Source organism: Manis pentadactyla, chromosome 12 (assembly GCF_030020395.1).
Source record: "Manis pentadactyla isolate mManPen7 chromosome 12, mManPen7.hap1, whole genome shotgun sequence".
Taxonomy (NCBI): domain Eukaryota; kingdom Metazoa; phylum Chordata; class Mammalia; order Pholidota; family Manidae; genus Manis; species Manis pentadactyla.
This window is the reverse complement of record NC_080030.1, coordinates 2,909,750-2,928,294: the sequence shown is the minus strand read 5'-3', so window position 1 is coordinate 2,928,294 and position 18,545 is coordinate 2,909,750. Positions and strand designations below refer to the sequence as shown.

At 58.7% G+C, this 18,545-nt stretch overlaps 1 protein-coding gene across 9 annotated transcripts in view; it reads left to right on the top strand.

Annotated features, from left to right (window-relative positions):
* Positions 1-18,545, top strand: part of NFIC (nuclear factor I C) — a 63,015-nt gene that overhangs the window by 24,511 nt on the left and 19,959 nt on the right. For all 9 annotated transcript variants that reach the window (XM_036890883.2, XM_036890881.2, XM_036890878.2 and 6 more), the window contains exons 3-4: positions 14,924-14,995; positions 17,909-17,983. In XM_036890883.2, the coding sequence (XP_036746778.2) occupies positions 14,924-14,995; positions 17,909-17,983 (147 nt within the window). The remainder of the gene's footprint in view (positions 1-14,923; positions 14,996-17,908; positions 17,984-18,545) is intronic.

Below are 18,545 nucleotides of genomic sequence, written 5' to 3'. Positions count from 1 at the left end.
TGGGCCTGGAAGGCTTGGTGCTGGTGGGTGGGCACCAGGTTCATCTAGATCAAGGGACATCTTCTTGACTACAGCCTGGTAGGGGTTGGGCCAGCCTCAAACCTCCACCTGAGGGACCCAGGGAGCAGGTGTTGTCCAGGCCAGGTGTCTCTGTCTGTCTGTCTCTGGGTCTATCTCTCTCTCCTGCCCTTACTTCATAGCTGCCCACCCCTAGCCTCTCCCAGCGTTTGCCAGTCTCCTCCCGGCCTCCTACGCAGGCCAGCCTGTAGGCTGCCCGGAGGTGGCAGCAGCCACTGAATGGGCCCCTTGTTCCCGACCACACCCGCCCCTTGGGGTAACCCTGGGACAAGCCCTGGCAGCCTGCTGCCTTAAAGGGCCAGCACCCCAGAGAAGGGCAAAGAGAGGGGCTGCCTCCCTCCCAAGCCCCACCCCTCCCAAAGACGGCAGAACCAAGGCGCAGGGGATGCAGGGGGCAGCACACACCCAGAACCCTCCGCCCCGTATGGTCAGACAGGTGAACCGAGCCTGGGGAGGCCTGCCTGGGGGAGGAGATGGGGCATGCATGGTAGGGCTTGGGTTTGACCTTGGGCAAATCCTTTCACCTCTCTTTGCCTCAGTTTCCCTGTCTGTAGCTGGTGCTCCTCGTGCCCTCTCTGGGGGATTGCTGGGAAGACCGAGTAGCACACAGGCCAGGATTTGGTACACAGATGGTGCTCTGCCCCGCCCAATGTGCCCTTCGAGCACACCTGCTGCGCCAGCAGCTCGTGCGTCCTCAGCATTCGCCTGCCGCGTTGATAGGCACCTTGTTGATTCTCCTCCATGCCTCAGTTTCTCAGCTGCAGAACCAGGCAGTGGCAGGGATCAAGCCAGTTCACAGTATTAAAGGGGTTTTAGAGGAGGGCCCAGTGAGGAACTAAAAGCTGCATTTCTTGAGCACTAGCCACAGAGAAAGGTCCTATTTCCTATTTGCGCCCCAGGCTTACAGAGGGGCTGAGCGGTTCAGGCCCCGCGCAGCCCAGAGTTCACCCCAGCTGCACCACCTCTGCCTTCTGCTCGGGGCTGTGCTGTGTCAGGCTGCTCGCTGGCCCCCTCTCGGCCTCAGTTTCACCTTCAGAGCAGTGGGAGCAGCCTCTGTCCACTTGCAGACTTAGAAGCCTGCCATTTCTCCCATCTGAGAGCCAGGGCACATCTCCCAGGCCAGAGCCAACCCAGAGGGCCTCAAAGCGGGCTTAGCCCTGGGTGGCCCACGCTGGGCAGCCCGGCCCCGGGGCCAGCCCCACAGACGGCCTGCTGCAGGTTGCTGCCGGATGGAGGAGCCTGTCCCCTGCTTCCTTATGTAACCGGGTTATGCAAGGGCAGCTGGCCTGCTTACATAAGGGGAGGCCGGGCCGGCGCCCAGCGGGGGTGGGGAGGCTCTTAAAGGGGCCCCCAGGGCCCTGCACTAACCCACAGAGGGGAGCCCCATGAGCTCAGGGTGGCTCTGCACCGGTCGATGCCGTTCCTGTTATTGTTGACGTTGTTTCTCACCACCCCAATCTCTCCCAGTGGTGGTGCCGAGCGGGGCACCAAGCCCTGGCTTGGGTCACCTGTTTCTGACACTCATTCCCTTCTCCCCATGCCTCGGTTTCCCCATCTGAGCACTGGGGGATGTATAGGAAGGAAGGCAGTGGGGCACATTGGGGTTCCTGCCCCTGCCACCTGCTCACCCAGTGGCCTCAGGCCAGTGGTGTCCCTCTCTGGGCCCCAGTTTCCCCATGTTAAGGTCAGCCTGCCTGTGAGCATTTCTCCGGTTAAGACCCAAAAAGGGTGCAGGGCAGACATACTCAGCGCTCAGCCACAGAGCTACTTTGTAGCCACTAAATATTTTATTAAGTGCCAACAGCGGGCACAGCGAACAAGACAGGCACAAACCCAGCCCTCTCACACGCCAGTGGAGGTGACACACGAAGAAACAACCTACACATCCAGGGTGAGAGCTGTTGGGAAGAACAAAGGTGACAGAATAGCAGTGCACTGCTTTGGGGAGGTCTGAGGACTTGACATTTGAGCTGAGACCCGAAGGGTGAGGCGGAGCCAGGTGTAGGAAGACTGAGCGAAGGGCACAGCCTGTGCAAAGGCCCTGGGGCAGGGCAGGGCTAGTGTGTAGGAGGAAGTGCCAGGAGGCCCTTGCAGCTGCAGCAGATGGAGGCAGGGTGAGCAGGGAGGGGATGGGCAGATGTGCAGGGCCAGTCCTCTGGGGGACTTGGGCTTTGACAGGGGACGTGGGAGCCCTGGAGGGCTGTGGGCAGAGGAGGGGAATCCGACTCAGGTGCTCACGGGTGCCCTCTTGCCACTGCAGTGGGGGCAGACCATGGGGGGTGGGGATAGCAGTTGCCCTGAGAGGTGACGGGGCCACCCACCAGAGGCAGATTCCAGGTGGATCCGGTGGCGCCGTGAGGCCGGGCTGAGTGGGACAGTTTGGCCCCTGGATCATACGGCCCCTCCTCAGGCTGGCGCTGGCCCTCCTGCCCCAGCCACCTGCCTGGGCGTATGCAGGGGAGAAGGGCGAGGTGGGGGCAAGGTACCCCAGACATGCCTGGGAGCGTGCCTGTCGTGGTCCGTGGGCGGGCTGGGCGGGCACCTGCCGGGGGTCCAGCCCCAGGCTGAGTGGTCATCCTGAACGGCAGCCTTCTGGCCGCTCTGTATTCTCATTCTCGCCATGGAGCTTGGGCCCCCACCTGCCCAGCCCTGCACCTTCACTTCCTCATCCATGAAATGGGGCTGATAGTCTGTACCTGACCAGCGGGTCTGATGGGCATGGAGCGCACAGTAGGCCCCAATCCGGAGGCTCAGGAGGGAGGGAAATGGCCTGCCTTGCCCGCCAGCCGGGGAGGCATGCACATGGAAACCCACAATATTCACTGAGGTGGGCCACCCAGCAGCTAACTGACACCCCATCTCTGAAAAATGGGAACACCGCTGCAGACCCCCGTGGCGCCCGGCCAGATGCCAGCACAGGACGGTGTCTGAGTGGACGCCATGCTGTCCCCACCCCATCCATGTGACAACAGCCAGTCTGGGGCAAAGGGAAGCTGCGGCAGTCCCGCCATGCAGTTCCAATGCCCCAGGAACAGGTGGCCTGACCCCAATCTGCTCACTGGGCCTCGGTTTCCAAATCCATGAGATGGGCACACTGCCGGGGTCAGGAGGAATCACTGGACATGCAGGGAGCAGGGTGCAGGGGCTTATCAGGCCAGCCTGAGGTTCTGGGGTGCTGGGGAGACCTATGGGGAGGCCACAGCTGCCTCCCAGTTTCTCTTGAGTATCGGCAGAGGACAGAGTGCATTCCTGGTGGCTCCGTGGTTAGCGGGGACCCTTCTGGCCAAGGCAGGGGGATGAGTCGGAGCCAAACCCCTCTTCCCCGGGAGCTGCGGCCCCCGTCTGGCCCTGGGGGAAGCAGGCTTGGCCTCATCCGCTCTGTAGAAGGGGCAGAGCTGGCCGGTCCACACCACCTCAGACCTGCTGCATGCCCGCTGTGCACCTGCCCAGTGTCTGCGAGACCCCAATGCACTCATCAAAGCAGCAGGCAGCTGGGCCAGGCCACTCTGCGTGGGGTCAGAGCCCGGCCTTGGGCCCTAACCTCTTCCAGGCCTTATCTGCCCCTCCATAAAAATGCATGTAGCTCCTGGCATATAAGTACTCAGTAAATGGAAGTCGTGGTTATTACTATTTTCATATGCTATTCTCTTTTCCCACAAACCCCTTCTGTGCCCAGCAAACTCCTAGTCCTACATCGAGGCCCAACTCCAATGTGCCCTCATCTAGGAAGCCCTCCTGGGCCCCCAGGCCAGGTTCCTGTTACTTCCTTGGGCCTCTCCTGCCATAGTCCCTCCATCTGATACCCAGGACCTGAAGCAGTGGGGGGCAGGGGATTCTCAAAAGGGGATTTCTGCTGATCCTCAGAAAGGGAATCTAGATGGGCAATGCTTGGGTAACATTCCACATCCTGCCCTTGGCCTGTTGCCAGCTATCCCTTGCGTCACCACTGTTCGACTTCTACATCAGCCTAAACCTGGTGTCCTCTGAATATCCAGTTTTCCCAATGTTCCTCAGATTTGTTTGTCCAACACACATTTATTTTGCACCTGTTGTATGCCAGGCCCTATCAGGAGAATCCCAGTTATTTGTGCAAAAGCATGTGTTGGATGTCTACTGTGTGGCAGGCTTTGCTGGGGGGGTCCCTCTCACTTGTCTGCAAGCATCTATTAGTCCCAGCTATGTGCAAGCATTTATTGAATGCCAGGGACATGCCCGGCTCCAGGAAGAGGCCACAGGAAGGCCAGGGGGAGGAGAAAAGGCGCCCCCAACCCTGCCTCCAAGCTCAGGCCTTCTAATTTCCAGTTCCTCCTGCATTTGAGGCCACGGGTTAGAAATGTCGGTCCTGGAACCAGAGTAACTGGGCTCCAACCCCATTGTCCACTGACTGGCCAGGAGACTGGGGGGCAAGGTCCTTCTTGTCTCTGACCTCAGGTTCCCCCCTGTAAAATGGAGCACCCAGCAGTCTGAGGTGTCTGCACGTTAGATCTTTCTGAATAAAAGGAAACTGAGGCATCGAGTGGGGCCACCACGTCCTGTGCCTCCCCTACACCCATTCCCTCCATGCCAAGTGCCCAGACTGGGATGGGATCCATTCTGCTGACCCCATGCTAGGGGTCAGGAAGGCCAGGGCACTTTCCCAGGAGGCCCAGAGAGGGGCAGGGGTGGCCTGAGGCCACACAGCGTGGGGCAGGACCCTACCTTGGTGCCCGCCTCCCTCGGCCAGGCCGCCGGCCTCCACCTCCCGACTCCCCCAGGTCTGCTGAGTTGGTGATGCGGCCCAAAAACACCAGAAGGAAGGGGGATCTGGGATCTGGGAGGGGCCTTGCTCCCCCAGGCCACCCCACCCTGTGCCCATCCTTGGCAGGGGACATTCTCTGGTGCTTCCGCCGCCTCCATCCACCATGTGGCCACAAATGGCTTCCGGGGCTTGCCCATGCCCCACACATGTGTGCGCAGCCCGTGGGCACATGTGGCTCCAGAGCCCCCGGCCGCCGCTGCACCGGGCCTGCCAGGGAGGCGGGAACAGCCTTGGCCCGGCTGCTGGAGAAGCCAAGAATTTGCTCCAAATGTAAACAGCGAGTTATTTTAAGTCGGCCTCCCCCCACCCCGGGTGGCGTTGACACATTTGACATTGGAGGGGACCAGGAGGGGGTGGGGGGCGAGGGTGCGTGTGTGGGTATTTTTAACCTTGTTTTTCACGTCCTCGGTGCCCCCGGGAGGTCGGCGTGCACTGCGTGGCAGGCGTTGGGGGCGCGGGCTGCGCACCCCATGCATGCAGGCTCCCCACTCACCCCACCCCGGAGGGGAGGGCCCAGTGCACCAGGCCCATGCCAGCCCACGGCTCCCGTACGCACGAAATGGCCGCCGAGGCCCGGAGAAGCATCTGGAAGCCGGGCAGGGGAGAGGGGAGGAAATGGCCGACGCAGCGGTGATGTCATGGGGCGGCGTGGCTGCCAGGCGCGGCCCGGGGTGGGGCGAGCCCCGGCCTGCAGGCCCACGAGGCCCACGAGGGCCTCCCCATCGGGCCAGACGCCCCCAAGCACAGGGCCATGGTCCCCAGGGGTCCAGCGCAAGGTCTCCGGGTGGACGGCCCAGGCCTGGCGCAGGGAGGCCGGGGCCGTGGTGGCCGGCCACCACCCGCCTCTCTGGCCAGAGGTGTCCGAGTGCCCGCGGGGCCCAGAGCCAGGCCACGGGGCGGGCGGGGCAAGGGCCCGGCTGAGTGGGAAGGAAAAGAAACTTTTCTTTGAAAGTGATTCCGAAGCAGGTTGGCTGGGGCCCAGGCGGCCGGCGGCAGGGGAGAGGGAGATGGAAAGCGTGGTCCAGACTCGAGGAACGCAGCCGGCCAGGAAGGACAGGGCTGGGGAGGCCGCGCCCTTCTGCCTCTCATGTCCCACACTTGTTCAGATCCCCTGGGGGGACAACGAGCGCCCTGAACGTCCAGCATCTGGCCTCCTTTCCTTCAATGTGTCCAAACAGCTCCTGGAAAAGGCCCAGGGTTGGCGGCAGTGGGGAGGGCGATTAGATACTCTTATACTAAGTAAGTTGTGGAAGCTCAGAGAGGGAAAGTAATTTAGCTGAGGTCACACAGCATGGGGGAGGCTGACAGCCAGTTGTTGCCATTGCAGGCCTTGGGGGCCCATGGGTTTGAGCCTACAGTGGGCAAGAGGGGGCCAGTGTGTCCAGGAAGAGTCAGGACTTGTACTGGAATTCCTTGAAGCCCAGGGCAATTTCCGTTCTAGTCCTCCTGCCACAATACCAGAGAAGTCCAAGTCCAGTCTAGCCTGAAGCCTTCATGCTGTGGCTCAACCCCTGGGCCCCCTTGGGGTGGCCAGAAGGAAACCTGTGTCCGTGAACCTCACGAAGCAGGATTTTCTATCTGTTTTGTTCATTGCTGTGTCCCCAGAGCCTACGACAGGGCCTGGTATACAGCAGGTGCCCAGCACATGTCTTGAACTTCCTCACCGTTAAGTCCAGATCCTGTGCAGGGGGCTGTGGACACATAAAGCACATTTGAGCAGAGACCTGAATAAGGCAAGGGAGGAAGCCACACGGGAATTTGCAGGACAGACATTCCAGGCAGAGGACACAGCCCGTGCAAAGGCCCTGGGGCAGCACTGGGCCTGGTGTGTTGGGGAAGAGCCAGGAGGCCCACCCATGTGGCTGGAGCAGAGAAGGCGGCAGAGAGGGAGGGAGGGGAGGAGGTCAGGAGGGGATAGGGTTGGTCATGCAGGCTCTGATGGGCCATGGGGAGAACTTTGGACTTTCATATATTTATACCAGACTTTGCCCAGGGTGATGGGGTCTAGGACAAAAGTTTGGACAAGGGGCCGGTATGGGCGTTCTGGAGATGTTAGAACTGGGCTGGGAGAGATGGTGGTGTTTGCCTGAGAGGGAGAGGCAGGCACAGGGAAGACGCATGACAAGATGGAGGAGGAGGACCAGGGTCGCATTGCCTGGCATGGCCTTCCAGGACCGAGGAAGTTGAAACTTAGCCGGCTGTTTAAAAATGGCCGGTGACACCCGGGAGCTGGGAATTCCAGGGCCTGGCTTTGGTTATTTCTCGAGCTGGCTGGTGTTAGGAAGCGGACGTGGCAGCCCGGCGGAGCCAGCTACATTTGGAAGCCCGCTGAAGTTGGACAATAAACCCGGCTTGCTCGCCTGGCGGCTGATGCTGGTTCAGCAGACAGGCCACTAGGCCCGAGCGACGGCTCCAGGCTCACCCAGACCCCGCCAGGTTTAGATAAGTGTAACTATGGCTTCAGCAAGCCCTGTCCTTTCTACATCCCAAAGATGAATTAAACGTGACCCGGCTGTCCATGCCCAGGCGTGATGCTGGGCCAGGCTGTTAGGTCTCCCGGGGTGCCGGCCACGCCTACTCAGTGGTGTCCCAGCCCCCAGGAGTCCAGAATTCACTCAGCAGCCAGGGACTGTGTGTGCTTGTGTGTTTTACTGTGGTCAGATATATGTAACATGAAACACCATCATTACCATGTCTAAGTCACAGCTTGGGGCATGAAGCACATTCATATGTCGTGCAGCCACCCCCCCATCCATGTCCAGAACTTCCCATCCTCCCAAACTGAAGCTCTGTCCCCATGAAACACTCATTCTCCAGCCTCTCCCCGAGCCTCCGGCCCCACCAGACACTTTCTGTCTCTGTGGACGGGGCTCCTCTGGACCTCCTGGGAGTGGGGTCAGACAGGACCTGCCCCTCTGTGTCTGGCTTATGTCCCTGAGCACCGTGTCCTTGAGGTCCATCCACGCTGTAGCAGGTGTCGGGGCGTCCTTCCTTGTTAAGACTGACTATTCCAGGTGTGCATGGACCTTGCTGTGTGCATCCGTGCATCCGTGCATCTGCGCATGGACCCTGGGGTGACTCTTCCAGGTGTGCATGGACCGTGTGCATCTGTGCATGGACCCTGGGTTGCTTCACCTGTTGGCTACTGCGGCTAAGGCTGCAGTGAGCGTGGGTGTGTGAATATCTGCCTCCCTGTTTTCAGTTCTTCTGGGTATGTACATAGGAGTAGAGTTGTTGGAGCATATGGCAATTTTATGTTTAACTTCCTGAAGACATGCCAACTTTCTTCCACAACAGCTGCACCATTTCACATTCCCACCAATGGTGGGTGAGGGTTCCGATTTCTCTAAGAGCCCGTGGCCAGAAACGGGCATAAAATAGAACACAGATTGAGTCACATCACTCCTTATCTCGCTTGAGAATAAAGGCCCGAGCTTCTCACTGTGGCCCACGTGGCCCTGAATGGCCCAGCTTCTCTCCCCTTTGCTCAGTGTTTGAGTCACATGGTCCGTTTCCTAAACATCCATGTTTTACCTGCCTCAGGGCCTTTGCACTTGCCGTACCAGCTGCCCCAGCTCTCCCCATGGCTGACTCCTTCCCTCTCTTCAGTCCTCAGGGCTAAGGTCACCTCCTCAGGGAGCTTCTGCCTTGCTTCTCTGTCAAAAGTCCCTGCAAAGCCACTCTCTGTCCCAGCCCCCTGGTTTTATTGCCTCGGTGAAACTTAGAACCATGTGAAATCATCTCAGCTTCTTTTGTTGGCTCGTTTCCCGTCTGCCTCTCCCCCCTTGGCTCTCTGCCATTTCCCCAGTGCCTGGCAAGTAGTAGGTGATCAATAAACCTCTGTGAGATGAACGGCAGGCACTGCACTGGCCTCCCAGCTATGAACAATGGAAGTTTTTTGCCACCAGGATGAAGGGAATTGTTGGGTGCAAAGAAAGTGCGTGCTGTCCGGGTGGAAGTGGCAGGACCGGAGTCCACAGCACTGCCTGTCATGGGCTGGGACAGACCAAATTTGGGCTCCTGGCCATGGACAGGAAGGAACAGTTTGTACACTTAGTCAGTGGGATCCAGTTTACATTTCTGTCATGGCCGTGATCACGTGTGTGTTTGAGCAGAACTCTACTGAGGGTGGTGACATTTCAGCCGCATACAAACACCCTGCAGACCTGGGAAGTTGAGGGGACTGGTCCCAGGCCAAACCAGGGAGGCACTTGAAATACAACCTCCGTCGAGGGCCAGAGTCTCATTTATACTAGCGTGAGAATGGTTAGCTATGCTTCATGCACGGTGCTAAAAGGCATCTCTTGTGTATCTCTAGAAGGAGATCTTTGAGGAAGGTCCAGGGATGAAAGGAGAGTGTGAGTCATGTAGATACTGAGGGAATGGTATTCCAAGCAGGTGGAACAGCCCATGCAAAGGTCCTGGGGCAGGACTGAGCCTGGCATGTTGGAAGAACAGCGAGGAGGCCCGTGTGACTGGAGCAGTGAGTGAGGGAGAGAGAGGGAGGAGGGCAGGGCAGGGAGGGGACAGGACACGTTGTGCAGGGCCCTGGGGGCTGCGGGGAGGACTTGAGCTTTGACCCTGAGAGGTGCAAGCCCTGGAGGGCTGTGGGCAGAAGAAAGACAAAGTTCACTTAACTTCTGAGTTTGGAAAAATGCTGTCCCCAGAACAGTGTTTATCCCCGTATCTGTCGTTGGCCTTCCCGCTTCCAGAGCTCCTGTGCTTTGAACCTCACACCCATACAGCAGGGCAGCAGCTGAGAATGGTCACTTTACAGATAGGGAAACTGAGGCTCAGAGGGGCGAGAGACATGACCCGTCCAATGTGGGGTTGTGCCAGGGGTGGGACTCAAGCCCAGGTTTCAGGGCATGGCTCCAGCTTCCATGAGATGCCCCCAGATCAGAAGAGTTCGGGACCTGCCGCCTTTTCTTCCAGACCCCAGTGCATTTTAAAGGCTCTGAAAAGTCTCTCGCTGCCCTGGGAAATCCACAAGGATGCCCCCTTTTTCTCTGCGGAGCCCATGTTGGGTAAAGGCTCGCTGCAGGAGGGCCCCGGCTCGGCTGCTGAGAGCCCGGACGTTGGTTCCCCGGCTCCCACGGTCCGTGGAAGCAGATCGCGTCCACGTTTTCCTCCTGTGGACGAGGACACGTTTTGAATAGTGCCACATGCCAAACTGAACCCCCGGTCTGAGGTGAGCTGCAGAAATCAACGTATTCAGGGGGCAGGGGGTGAGAGGGGTCCCGGGGAAGGCAGGTGAGGTCCGGGGGAAACTCACAAATAAGCAAACGTTCTAGAGCCGACGGTCGATGATATTATATACGATTCGAAAAGATGTCCATTTATATGATTCTAAGAGAGAAGCGGATGAATTTGAGTTGACCCTTTTGCTTTCCTTGCCGTGTGGCCATGGGTAACTTACTCCCCCTCTCTGGGTAATCTGGGGGTTGTCAGCCTCAGGCAAGGATTTCTGCAGAAGGGATAGATGGGACTGTGTCAAAGGCACCGCCTGACTTCTGGCGTTTGTTAAGCAGTCTGCGTGGAAGTGGCCGCCATCATCATCACCACCATTATTTATTATTGACCCCTATCTTTCACCCCACACCTCAGCGCCCACTGGTGGGAGAACTCTGAAATCTCCCTGGTCTGTGTAACAGGGCCTGGGGGCTCTGCCTGTCTGCACAGGTGGAGCAGGGAGGTGCAAAGAGCTTACTCTGAGCCCGGCTGTCCCCAGCACCACAGCTGATGGCAGAAGGTACCTCTGGCAGGGGCAGAGGAGTGGAGGATCCCAAGGGGAGCAGGCCTTACCTGACTGGCCAGAGCACAGGGTCCAAACAACAGCCGTCACCCAAAGCTGCTGACGAGAAAGGGGTGCTGGAGTTGGCGGCATCTGAGGCACCCTCCGAGGGCCTCCTGGGCCTCACCTTGTTAAAGCACAGGACCCACAGGACCCACTCAGGGTTTCTGGTCGTCGACTCCAGGCCCATCGCCGCCAGCTGGTTCTGTGTGGGTCTGAGTATGTTACTGCCTGTCTTTATGCCTCAGCTCCCCCATCTGGGAAATGGGGATGATAATCACACGTCCCTCCTTGGGAGAGTTTCACAGATTAAATGAGTCAGTGGAGGTGAAATGTACTGTCCAACGCAGCCAAAGGAATGACTCACTAAGTGTTAACTGTTGCAGCGTACCGTTTCACACTGAGCGTCCTTGTCAACTGTCCAGGAGCTCCGGTTGCAGCCCCTCACCCACCAGGGGCCACCTCCCACATCTCCAGGTTGTATGGCCTCCCTGGCACTTGGCACGGCCTGAAATTACCATCTCGGTTTATTTCCATACCTGTCCCTTGCCTGTTGCCCCGCCCAGGAGGGCAGTGATTTTTGTCCGTCTTGGTCACTGCTGCCTCCTGTAGGCATTTGGCACCCAGGAGGCGCTCAGCCATCAATCTGCTGAGCAATCAAAGGAAAGAAAGAAACGGTCATGCAGTTCAGCTCCAATTTATGGATGAGGCGATGGCAGCTCAGAGATGTCAAAGAACCTGCCCAAGGACACAGCCGGAAGTCAGCCCATTTCCAGTAAAGGGCCAGGCGGTAAAGGGCCTGGCAGGTCTCATGCTGTTTCTGCTAAATGTGCCTTTTTTTTTTTTTTATAACCCTTTAAATGTGTGTAGGAAGGACCCTTTACTCCTTTTTTTTCATTATTGCCTCCCTCTAAAGAGACTTCTTAGACTTTTTCCCCCTAATCACTCCACCCCAGGAAACATTAATCTCATAGGTATATTATATATTTATTTGTGTGCTATATCTGTAATATCTGTTCTATACATAAAAAGAGCAAAATCCCTCAGACACTCTATCCTCCTGAAGAACCAGTTTTCGCCACCACTGAGGCTAGATGGTTCTAGATGGGTCTCTCCTGCTCGGCCCTGCCGACACTGGGGCCGGCTCGTTCTCTGTGGGGCTGTCCTGGGCGCTGTGGGGCGGGGGTGGGCAGCCTCCCAGGTCCCCACTCATTGGATGCCAGGAGGATGCCCCAGTCACAACGACCACAGATGTCCCCAGACATCCCAGAACCTTTGTTGTTCGGCAGACACCTTCTTTGAATTGACATCTACCTTGGGAAATAGACTGTCTGAGCTGGGCCTCAGTTTACCCACCTCATTGATTGGGCCAACTGACGGGGATGGTGCCGTGAGGTGCTTAACACAGTAAAAACTCCTCCGCAGACGAAAGCTGCCCCCTTGGGGACAGCCTTTAGGCATTATCCATGCTGGGTGCACCTCTTCAGACCGCAGGAAAGGTGCATTTTAGGGCTAGACTTCTAAGGGGATGGGAGGAAGAAGAATGGTCTGCCATTTTTTTTTTCTGATTTTTCACGGGACCATCCAGAGCAGCTCAGCACAGGAGGACTTCCTGTGATGGCAGCAATATTCGGCGCCATCCAGCCTGGTCGCCACCGACCCCACGTAGCTATGGAGTATTGAAAGGTGACCGGTACAACAAAGTCCTGAAAATTTAATTTCAATTTAGCTAGTTTAAATTGGAAGTCACATGTGGCTAGTGGCTGCCTTGTGGACGGATCTAGGAGCTGAGGAGTTTTCAGGAGCCGAGTGACAGGCCAGCAGTCAGCAGGTGGAGGAGAAAATTTCGAGGTTTTGGCGATGGTTAAAAATAAGAAGGAATAATAATAAGGGAGGACTTCCTGACACCTGCTACAACATGGACGGACCTCAAGGGCGCTGTGCTCAGTGATATACACCAGACACAAAGGGCAGATCCCGTCTGATCCCCCTCCAGGAGGTCCCTGGAGGAGCCCCATCCGCAGAGACAGAGAGTAGGTGGTGGGGCCGGGGGCTGGGGGAGGGGGTGGGGAGTGAGTGTTTCATGGGGGCAGAGCTTCCATTTGGGAAGATGGAATGTTCTGGAGACGGAGGGCGGGGGTGGCTACACAACAGTGTGTGTGCACTTAATGACACCGATATGTACACTTAGGAACAGTCAAATGGTAAATTTTACAGAAGAGGAAATCTGAGGCTCAGAGAGGTGGTGTGGCTGGTCTGAGGTCCCAGTGTGAATGAGCAATGGGACAAGAACTCCAAACCAGAGCCAGCCACGGGCAGGGCCCTGCGTCTGGAAGGGCACAAACAACAGCCCCCAAGACAGAGACACCAGGAGTAATAGTAGAACAAAGACCCCTGCTGTTGGCGGAGCGCCAACCACTGTCTCAGGCGCTTGATCACATGTGTGATCACCTGTTCCCTCACAAGCAGCCTCCGAGGCAGTGCCCATTTCGCAGAGGAGAGTGACACAGAGACGCGTGCCAGAGGCCCACAGCCCCATCTGCCCGATTCCGACTCCCCCCTACAGGGACTCACCCGGGTGTCAGCCAGGCACTGCGGCCTGCTGAATCCGTGTGGGCGCCGATTCCGGAAGAGGGTCCTGTGCCCAAGGCCTGGAGCCCAGCGGCCGGCTGCCCGGGCTGGGCCCTTCCCAGTGGAGTGGCCGCTCGTGCCCAGCCTCATGGCCATCCAAGCAGGACTGGCCGGCTCCAAGGGGCCACTGGCCACCCGGCTCACGAACAGCCGCAGGGCGTGGGGCCGAGCCGGGCACCCTCCCCTCGGCCTCTGCCCAGCGCTGCCTAGCCCAGTTGGCCACGGCCAGGGCCGCAAAGCCAAGCCAAGGGGGGGATGCGCCACCCACTCTTGCTGTGGATTGGGAGACTGAGGCATGGGGCGTTCTCAGTGCTGGCAGCCAGGTGGTGCTCGGCACACGGTGTGTGCAGTACCACAGTCACGGGGCCAGGCAGCCGGAGAGGATGGACTAACATTGCCAGGTTTGTGGTGATCTTAAGGATTTAAGGCAACATATATAGTGAGAACACTACCACTACCACTTTTCCGGTCATCTCAGGGATTTAACAATAACAACAAACAATAATAGTAATGTGATGGGCAGTGTATGTACTGAGCTCCATATGCCTTAAGTACTTCATATGCATTACCTCCGTGCCACCTCCTGGAGTCCCAGTCAGGTCTGGCCTCTGCTCGCGCCATTTGAAAGAGAAAACGAGGCTCAGAATAGTTAAGCCACTTACCTGAGGTCACACAGCAGTCACACCAGGCTTTGGAATGTGGCAGGTGGGAGAGGCCTGATTCCCTTTCTTTGGCATTTGATGGTGATTCCACCACCTTGGCCTTTGACCTGAGCGACAGATGGGTAGAGCTCGGTGCTCCATCTGGCTGGGCTCGGCCATGTGCCCCTTCCCTGGTCCTGGGTGGACAGTGTGGGGGCTGCAGCGGGGGCTGCGGCTAGCCCTCCATCCAGGCTGCCAAAGCCGATAACGCTGAGCTCAGCGTCTGTCTGCTTCGCCAGCCTGCCAAGGAGCTTGATTATTTTTAGATAAGATGGAGAGGCGGGCGCCAGGGTGGGAGAGAGCCCCCAAGCCGGGTGGACGGGTGGGGGTGTTCCAGCTGCAGACAGATGCCCTCGGCCCCCTCTCCAGACACCCTTAGTGTCAACCCAAGACCAAGGTCTGGTCTCCCAGGACCTCAAGGGCAGAGGCTGCAAGGAGACGGTCCAAGCATCCAAGGACTCATTTCTCTGGCCTCGGTTTCCCCATCTGTAAAATGGGATCATGCTAACTCCTCCCTCATGGGGTAAGGCAGGATTAAGTGAGATACCCTCTCGTGTCAGGAAGGAGGTGTCCTTTTCACAGATGATGACATGGAGGCTCAGGAAGAGGAGGATTCTAACCTACAACTGAGCCAGCCCCTGCACTCAGGTTCCTGCCCCATGCTTGAGGCCGCATTCCAGCACCCGAGTACACTGGCCACACATGGGACCTGTGCTGGCATCTGCAGGTGCCCTGCCAGATGCCCGTGACTCTCCAGGGCAGCAGCCGAGGCAGGGGCCAAGCAGAGACCGCGGGGCCTCGGCACATCAGGGAGCCGCCTGTCCGCGGCACCGGCCCAGGCTGGTGTTGATGTCCCCTCTCTCCCTGGGGTGGGTGTTGGGGTGTTCCTGCAACGTCACCAAACCCTCCTTCTCTCTGCAGATGCGGAGCAGAGTGGCAGTCCCCGGGCGGGGATGGGCTCTGACCAGGAGGACAGCAAACCCATCACGCTGGGTGAGTCTGGGGATTTGTGACGGGGGGGCCCGTCGCTGCCTGTGACATAGGGATGACTTGCTTAGCGTCTGCAGTGTGCTCTGTGTTGAGCACCTCACAGATACCGACAGGTTCATGCCTCAATGGCTGTGCTTCTGCCTGGGCAGCAAACTGCTCTCCCTTCAAGGTCCCCCAGGTCTCAGCTCATAGACCGTAGACCGTCCCCTCTCAGTGCCCCCAAGAGCCTCAGCCGCTCTCAGTCGCCACCGTCTGTTTTATTCCTTCCTAGGAAGTTAGCGATTGTGTATGTCTTTGCTTAGTGGCTTGGTGACTGCGTCTGTGTTTGTTCTCTCTCCTAATAGAAAGTGGCCACCTGCTTGGGGGCAGAGGTCCTCGTGTCGCTGTCATGTCCTCAGTGCCTAGTAGAGGGCCTGGTGCCCTAGAGGTGCTCAATACATATTCGTAGAAAGAAAGGTGGGAGGCAGGAATGTGCAGCGAGGAAAAAAAACTAGAGACGCGGTGCCTCAGGGGTGCAGAAGAAGCAGGGCTGGCAAGGGAGCAGGAAGAGGCAGGGGCCGAGGGGGCAGCCCCACTGGAAGGCCGGCTCAGGCATCTGCCCACGGGTTCCAAGGCGTTTGCAGGCCCCACGCTAACCGTCCCTGGCCTGTCTCTGGCCTCAGGTTCTCCTTGGCCTCCTGTGATCCCCAGGCGCCTGCCTCCAAGCCAGATGTTCAAGGCAGGCGGGGTGGTGGCGCTCGGCCTGGTCCCGTGGGGTGCTCCAGCGTCTGGTGGAGGAAATCACTTCCTCCCCTCCCGCCAGGGAGTCCCCTGGAGATGGAGAGGCCGGCGCTGCACAAACAGGAAACCCCAGTGGGGGAGGGCGGAGGGGCGTGCTGACACCAGCTGGCCAGCTGGGTTGGCAGGAAACAGCCATGGCCACTTCCCCTGGACACTGGGGGGCCACCGCCCTGTCCCCCCTCCGGCAGCTGTGGCCCTGAGCCTCCGCGCATGGGCCCAGCTTAGAGTAATTGCTCAATAAAGGGTGTGCACAAAGCTTGGGACCAGGGAGACGGGGGTTTCTGGACTGGCCGGGCTTGGGTCTCAGACAGCTGAGAAACTGGGCTGTGGTGAGTTCCCTGTGGCCCGTGCTGCCCCCTGGGGATCTGGAGAGGAACTGCTCCCCCTTATCCCCCACTCCTGGCTCCACACAAAGCCCAGAGCCACCCATCTCCACTCTGACTGCCCTCCCCGCCCCTTCTGCTCCAGCCCTATTGGCTTCCAACTTGTCAAGCACATTTCAACCCCAGGGCCTTTGCACGGACTGTTCCCACTGCCCAGAATATGGAGGCCCTCAGGGAAGTGGTAAAACATCACACTTAGGTTCATGCTGATCACAGCAGTCAGCGTGCACTTGGAGGGTACTGTGTGCCAAACGCTGTTCCTGGCACTTCCCAAATTTTAATGCCCAGAATCCTCTTACCCACCCCTACCCTGAGGTCTGGGTGCAACGTCACCTTTGCAGTGAAGCCTTCTCTGAGCTCTTTGGGCAAAATAGGTCCCCTGCCCAGCAGGTTCCCCTGACCCTGGCTGCTTTACTAGCCCTGACTCACAAACACCAGGTTTGACTTCATGACCTTTAAAAAAACTTCTTAAATTGTGGTTAAATACACATAACCTAATTTGTCTGTGGCTTCACCTGTTGTGGACGTCCCACAGAAATGGGGTCACATGCCATGCGGCTTCGTGTGTCTGGAGTGTCTCTGAGCACCGCATGTTCAGGGGCCGTCCACGTGTAGCCCGTGTCAGGGATCTGCTCCTTTTCATGGCTGCATGATGCTCCCGTGTGGCCGGACTCACCCATCGGGGGACGTTTGGGCTGTTTCCACTTGGGGCTATCATCCATCATGTTGCTGTGGGCACGGGTGTACGTCTTTTGACTTCTTGATCTTGTGTGGTGCCTGCTGCCCACACTGGACTAAGGTTCAAGGGGACAAGCCACTCTGCCTGCCCCCTGCTGTGTCCCCAGTGACCAGCTCAGCCCTAGACACTGGAGGTGCTCCCTCGATGCTTTTTGAGTTGAGGGGGTCTGCCCGTGAGGTCTCCAGGGGGCAGAACAGGCCTGCTCCCAGCCCTGCAAAGTTGGCCAGGGCCCCTGCCTTCTCATTGGCAAGCCTTGGTTTCCAAAGCCGTAAAATGGGCCCAACCACCCCCAGTCAAGGGAGGAGGGTCCCTCTTCCTTTGACATGAGGCAGGGTGGTTCTGGGGACACTGCGGATTTGAACTGCTGCCCTGCCAGCAGCCCCTCCATTCAGCCTGGGGGTGAGCCCCTGCTGTTTGCCAGGCTCTGGTGTAGTCACCACAGGGCTTGGGCAGACAGAGGCCCCTGCCTTCAAGGAGCTTCCAGTCTGGAGGGAGAGGGATAAGGAGCCCCGGCCCAGCCCGGGGGTAACTGATACAGAGAAGGCAAGCCAGCCCCTCCTGGGAGTCTTGATTCAAACCCCAACTGCACCCAGATGTCAGGGTGTGCGGCTCCGTTGTTTGGAGATTAGGGAGCATGGGGGCTTGCTGTTAGAGAGGGGAAGGGACTTGTCTGAGTTCACATGATGGGTGGGGGGGCCTGTCCGAGATCTGAACCCGGGTCGGGCCTCCGCTTGCATCCTGCTACGGCGTGGGGGCCCGGGATGAAGGCAAGGCTGGGCAAGGGGGCCACCATGGGACCCTCCCCCTGCAAAAGGGGGTGACTGGCTGAGGCGGGAGAAGAAAGAGTTGAGGAGGGACTCGGAAAAGAGCATCTGCTCCCGCCATGGAAGGGCAGAGGGGCTGCAGAGGGTGACAGGGCAACCACCCAGGCTGGGTCCAGCCCCAGAGCCTGGGCAGCCCCAGGAGTCCAGGAAGCAGACAGACCCACTGACCCCAGTTCTCTCCCTGTTCCAGACACGACCGACTTCCAGGAGAGCTTTGTCACCTCCGGTGTGTTCAGCGTCACTGAGCTCATCCAAGTGTCACGGAGTGAGTGTCCCCAGCCCACCCCGCGCTGGGACCCAGAGAGGGGAGGGGCTCACACGGGGGAGGAGCGTCGGAGAGGGAAAGGGTCTTGGAAGAGGAAGGAGCCCATGCTCTGCCCCACTCCCCCCGCCTCATCCTCCGCAGCCACACAGTCACCACGCCAGGCTCTTATCCAGGCCTTTCCCAGAGCCCAAGGGCAGAGCGACCTAGTTTCCTCCCCAGGAAACAGAACCCACATGCTGTGTGAGGGTGCCGAGAAATCTCCAACCCAGCATCCCTCTGTCCTGGGGCACCCCCAGCCCCCGGGAGGAAAGCACAGAGAGCTCCTGTCCCCTCGCCATCCGCATGGACCTGCTGGGGACCCACCCCACCCACCCCACTCCCCCAGACACCCCCGTCGGAATCCCACCCAGGGAGTTCCGGACACTGCCCGCCTTAACCACATCATCGCCCTCCCTGTCCGGATCAACAGGCCCCGGCCAATAGGAGTGCTGTGAAGCTTGGCCTCCAGCTCAGTTGTGCCTCTGCCTCTCGTTGTAACCTTGGCCTCTCTGGATAGCCTCAG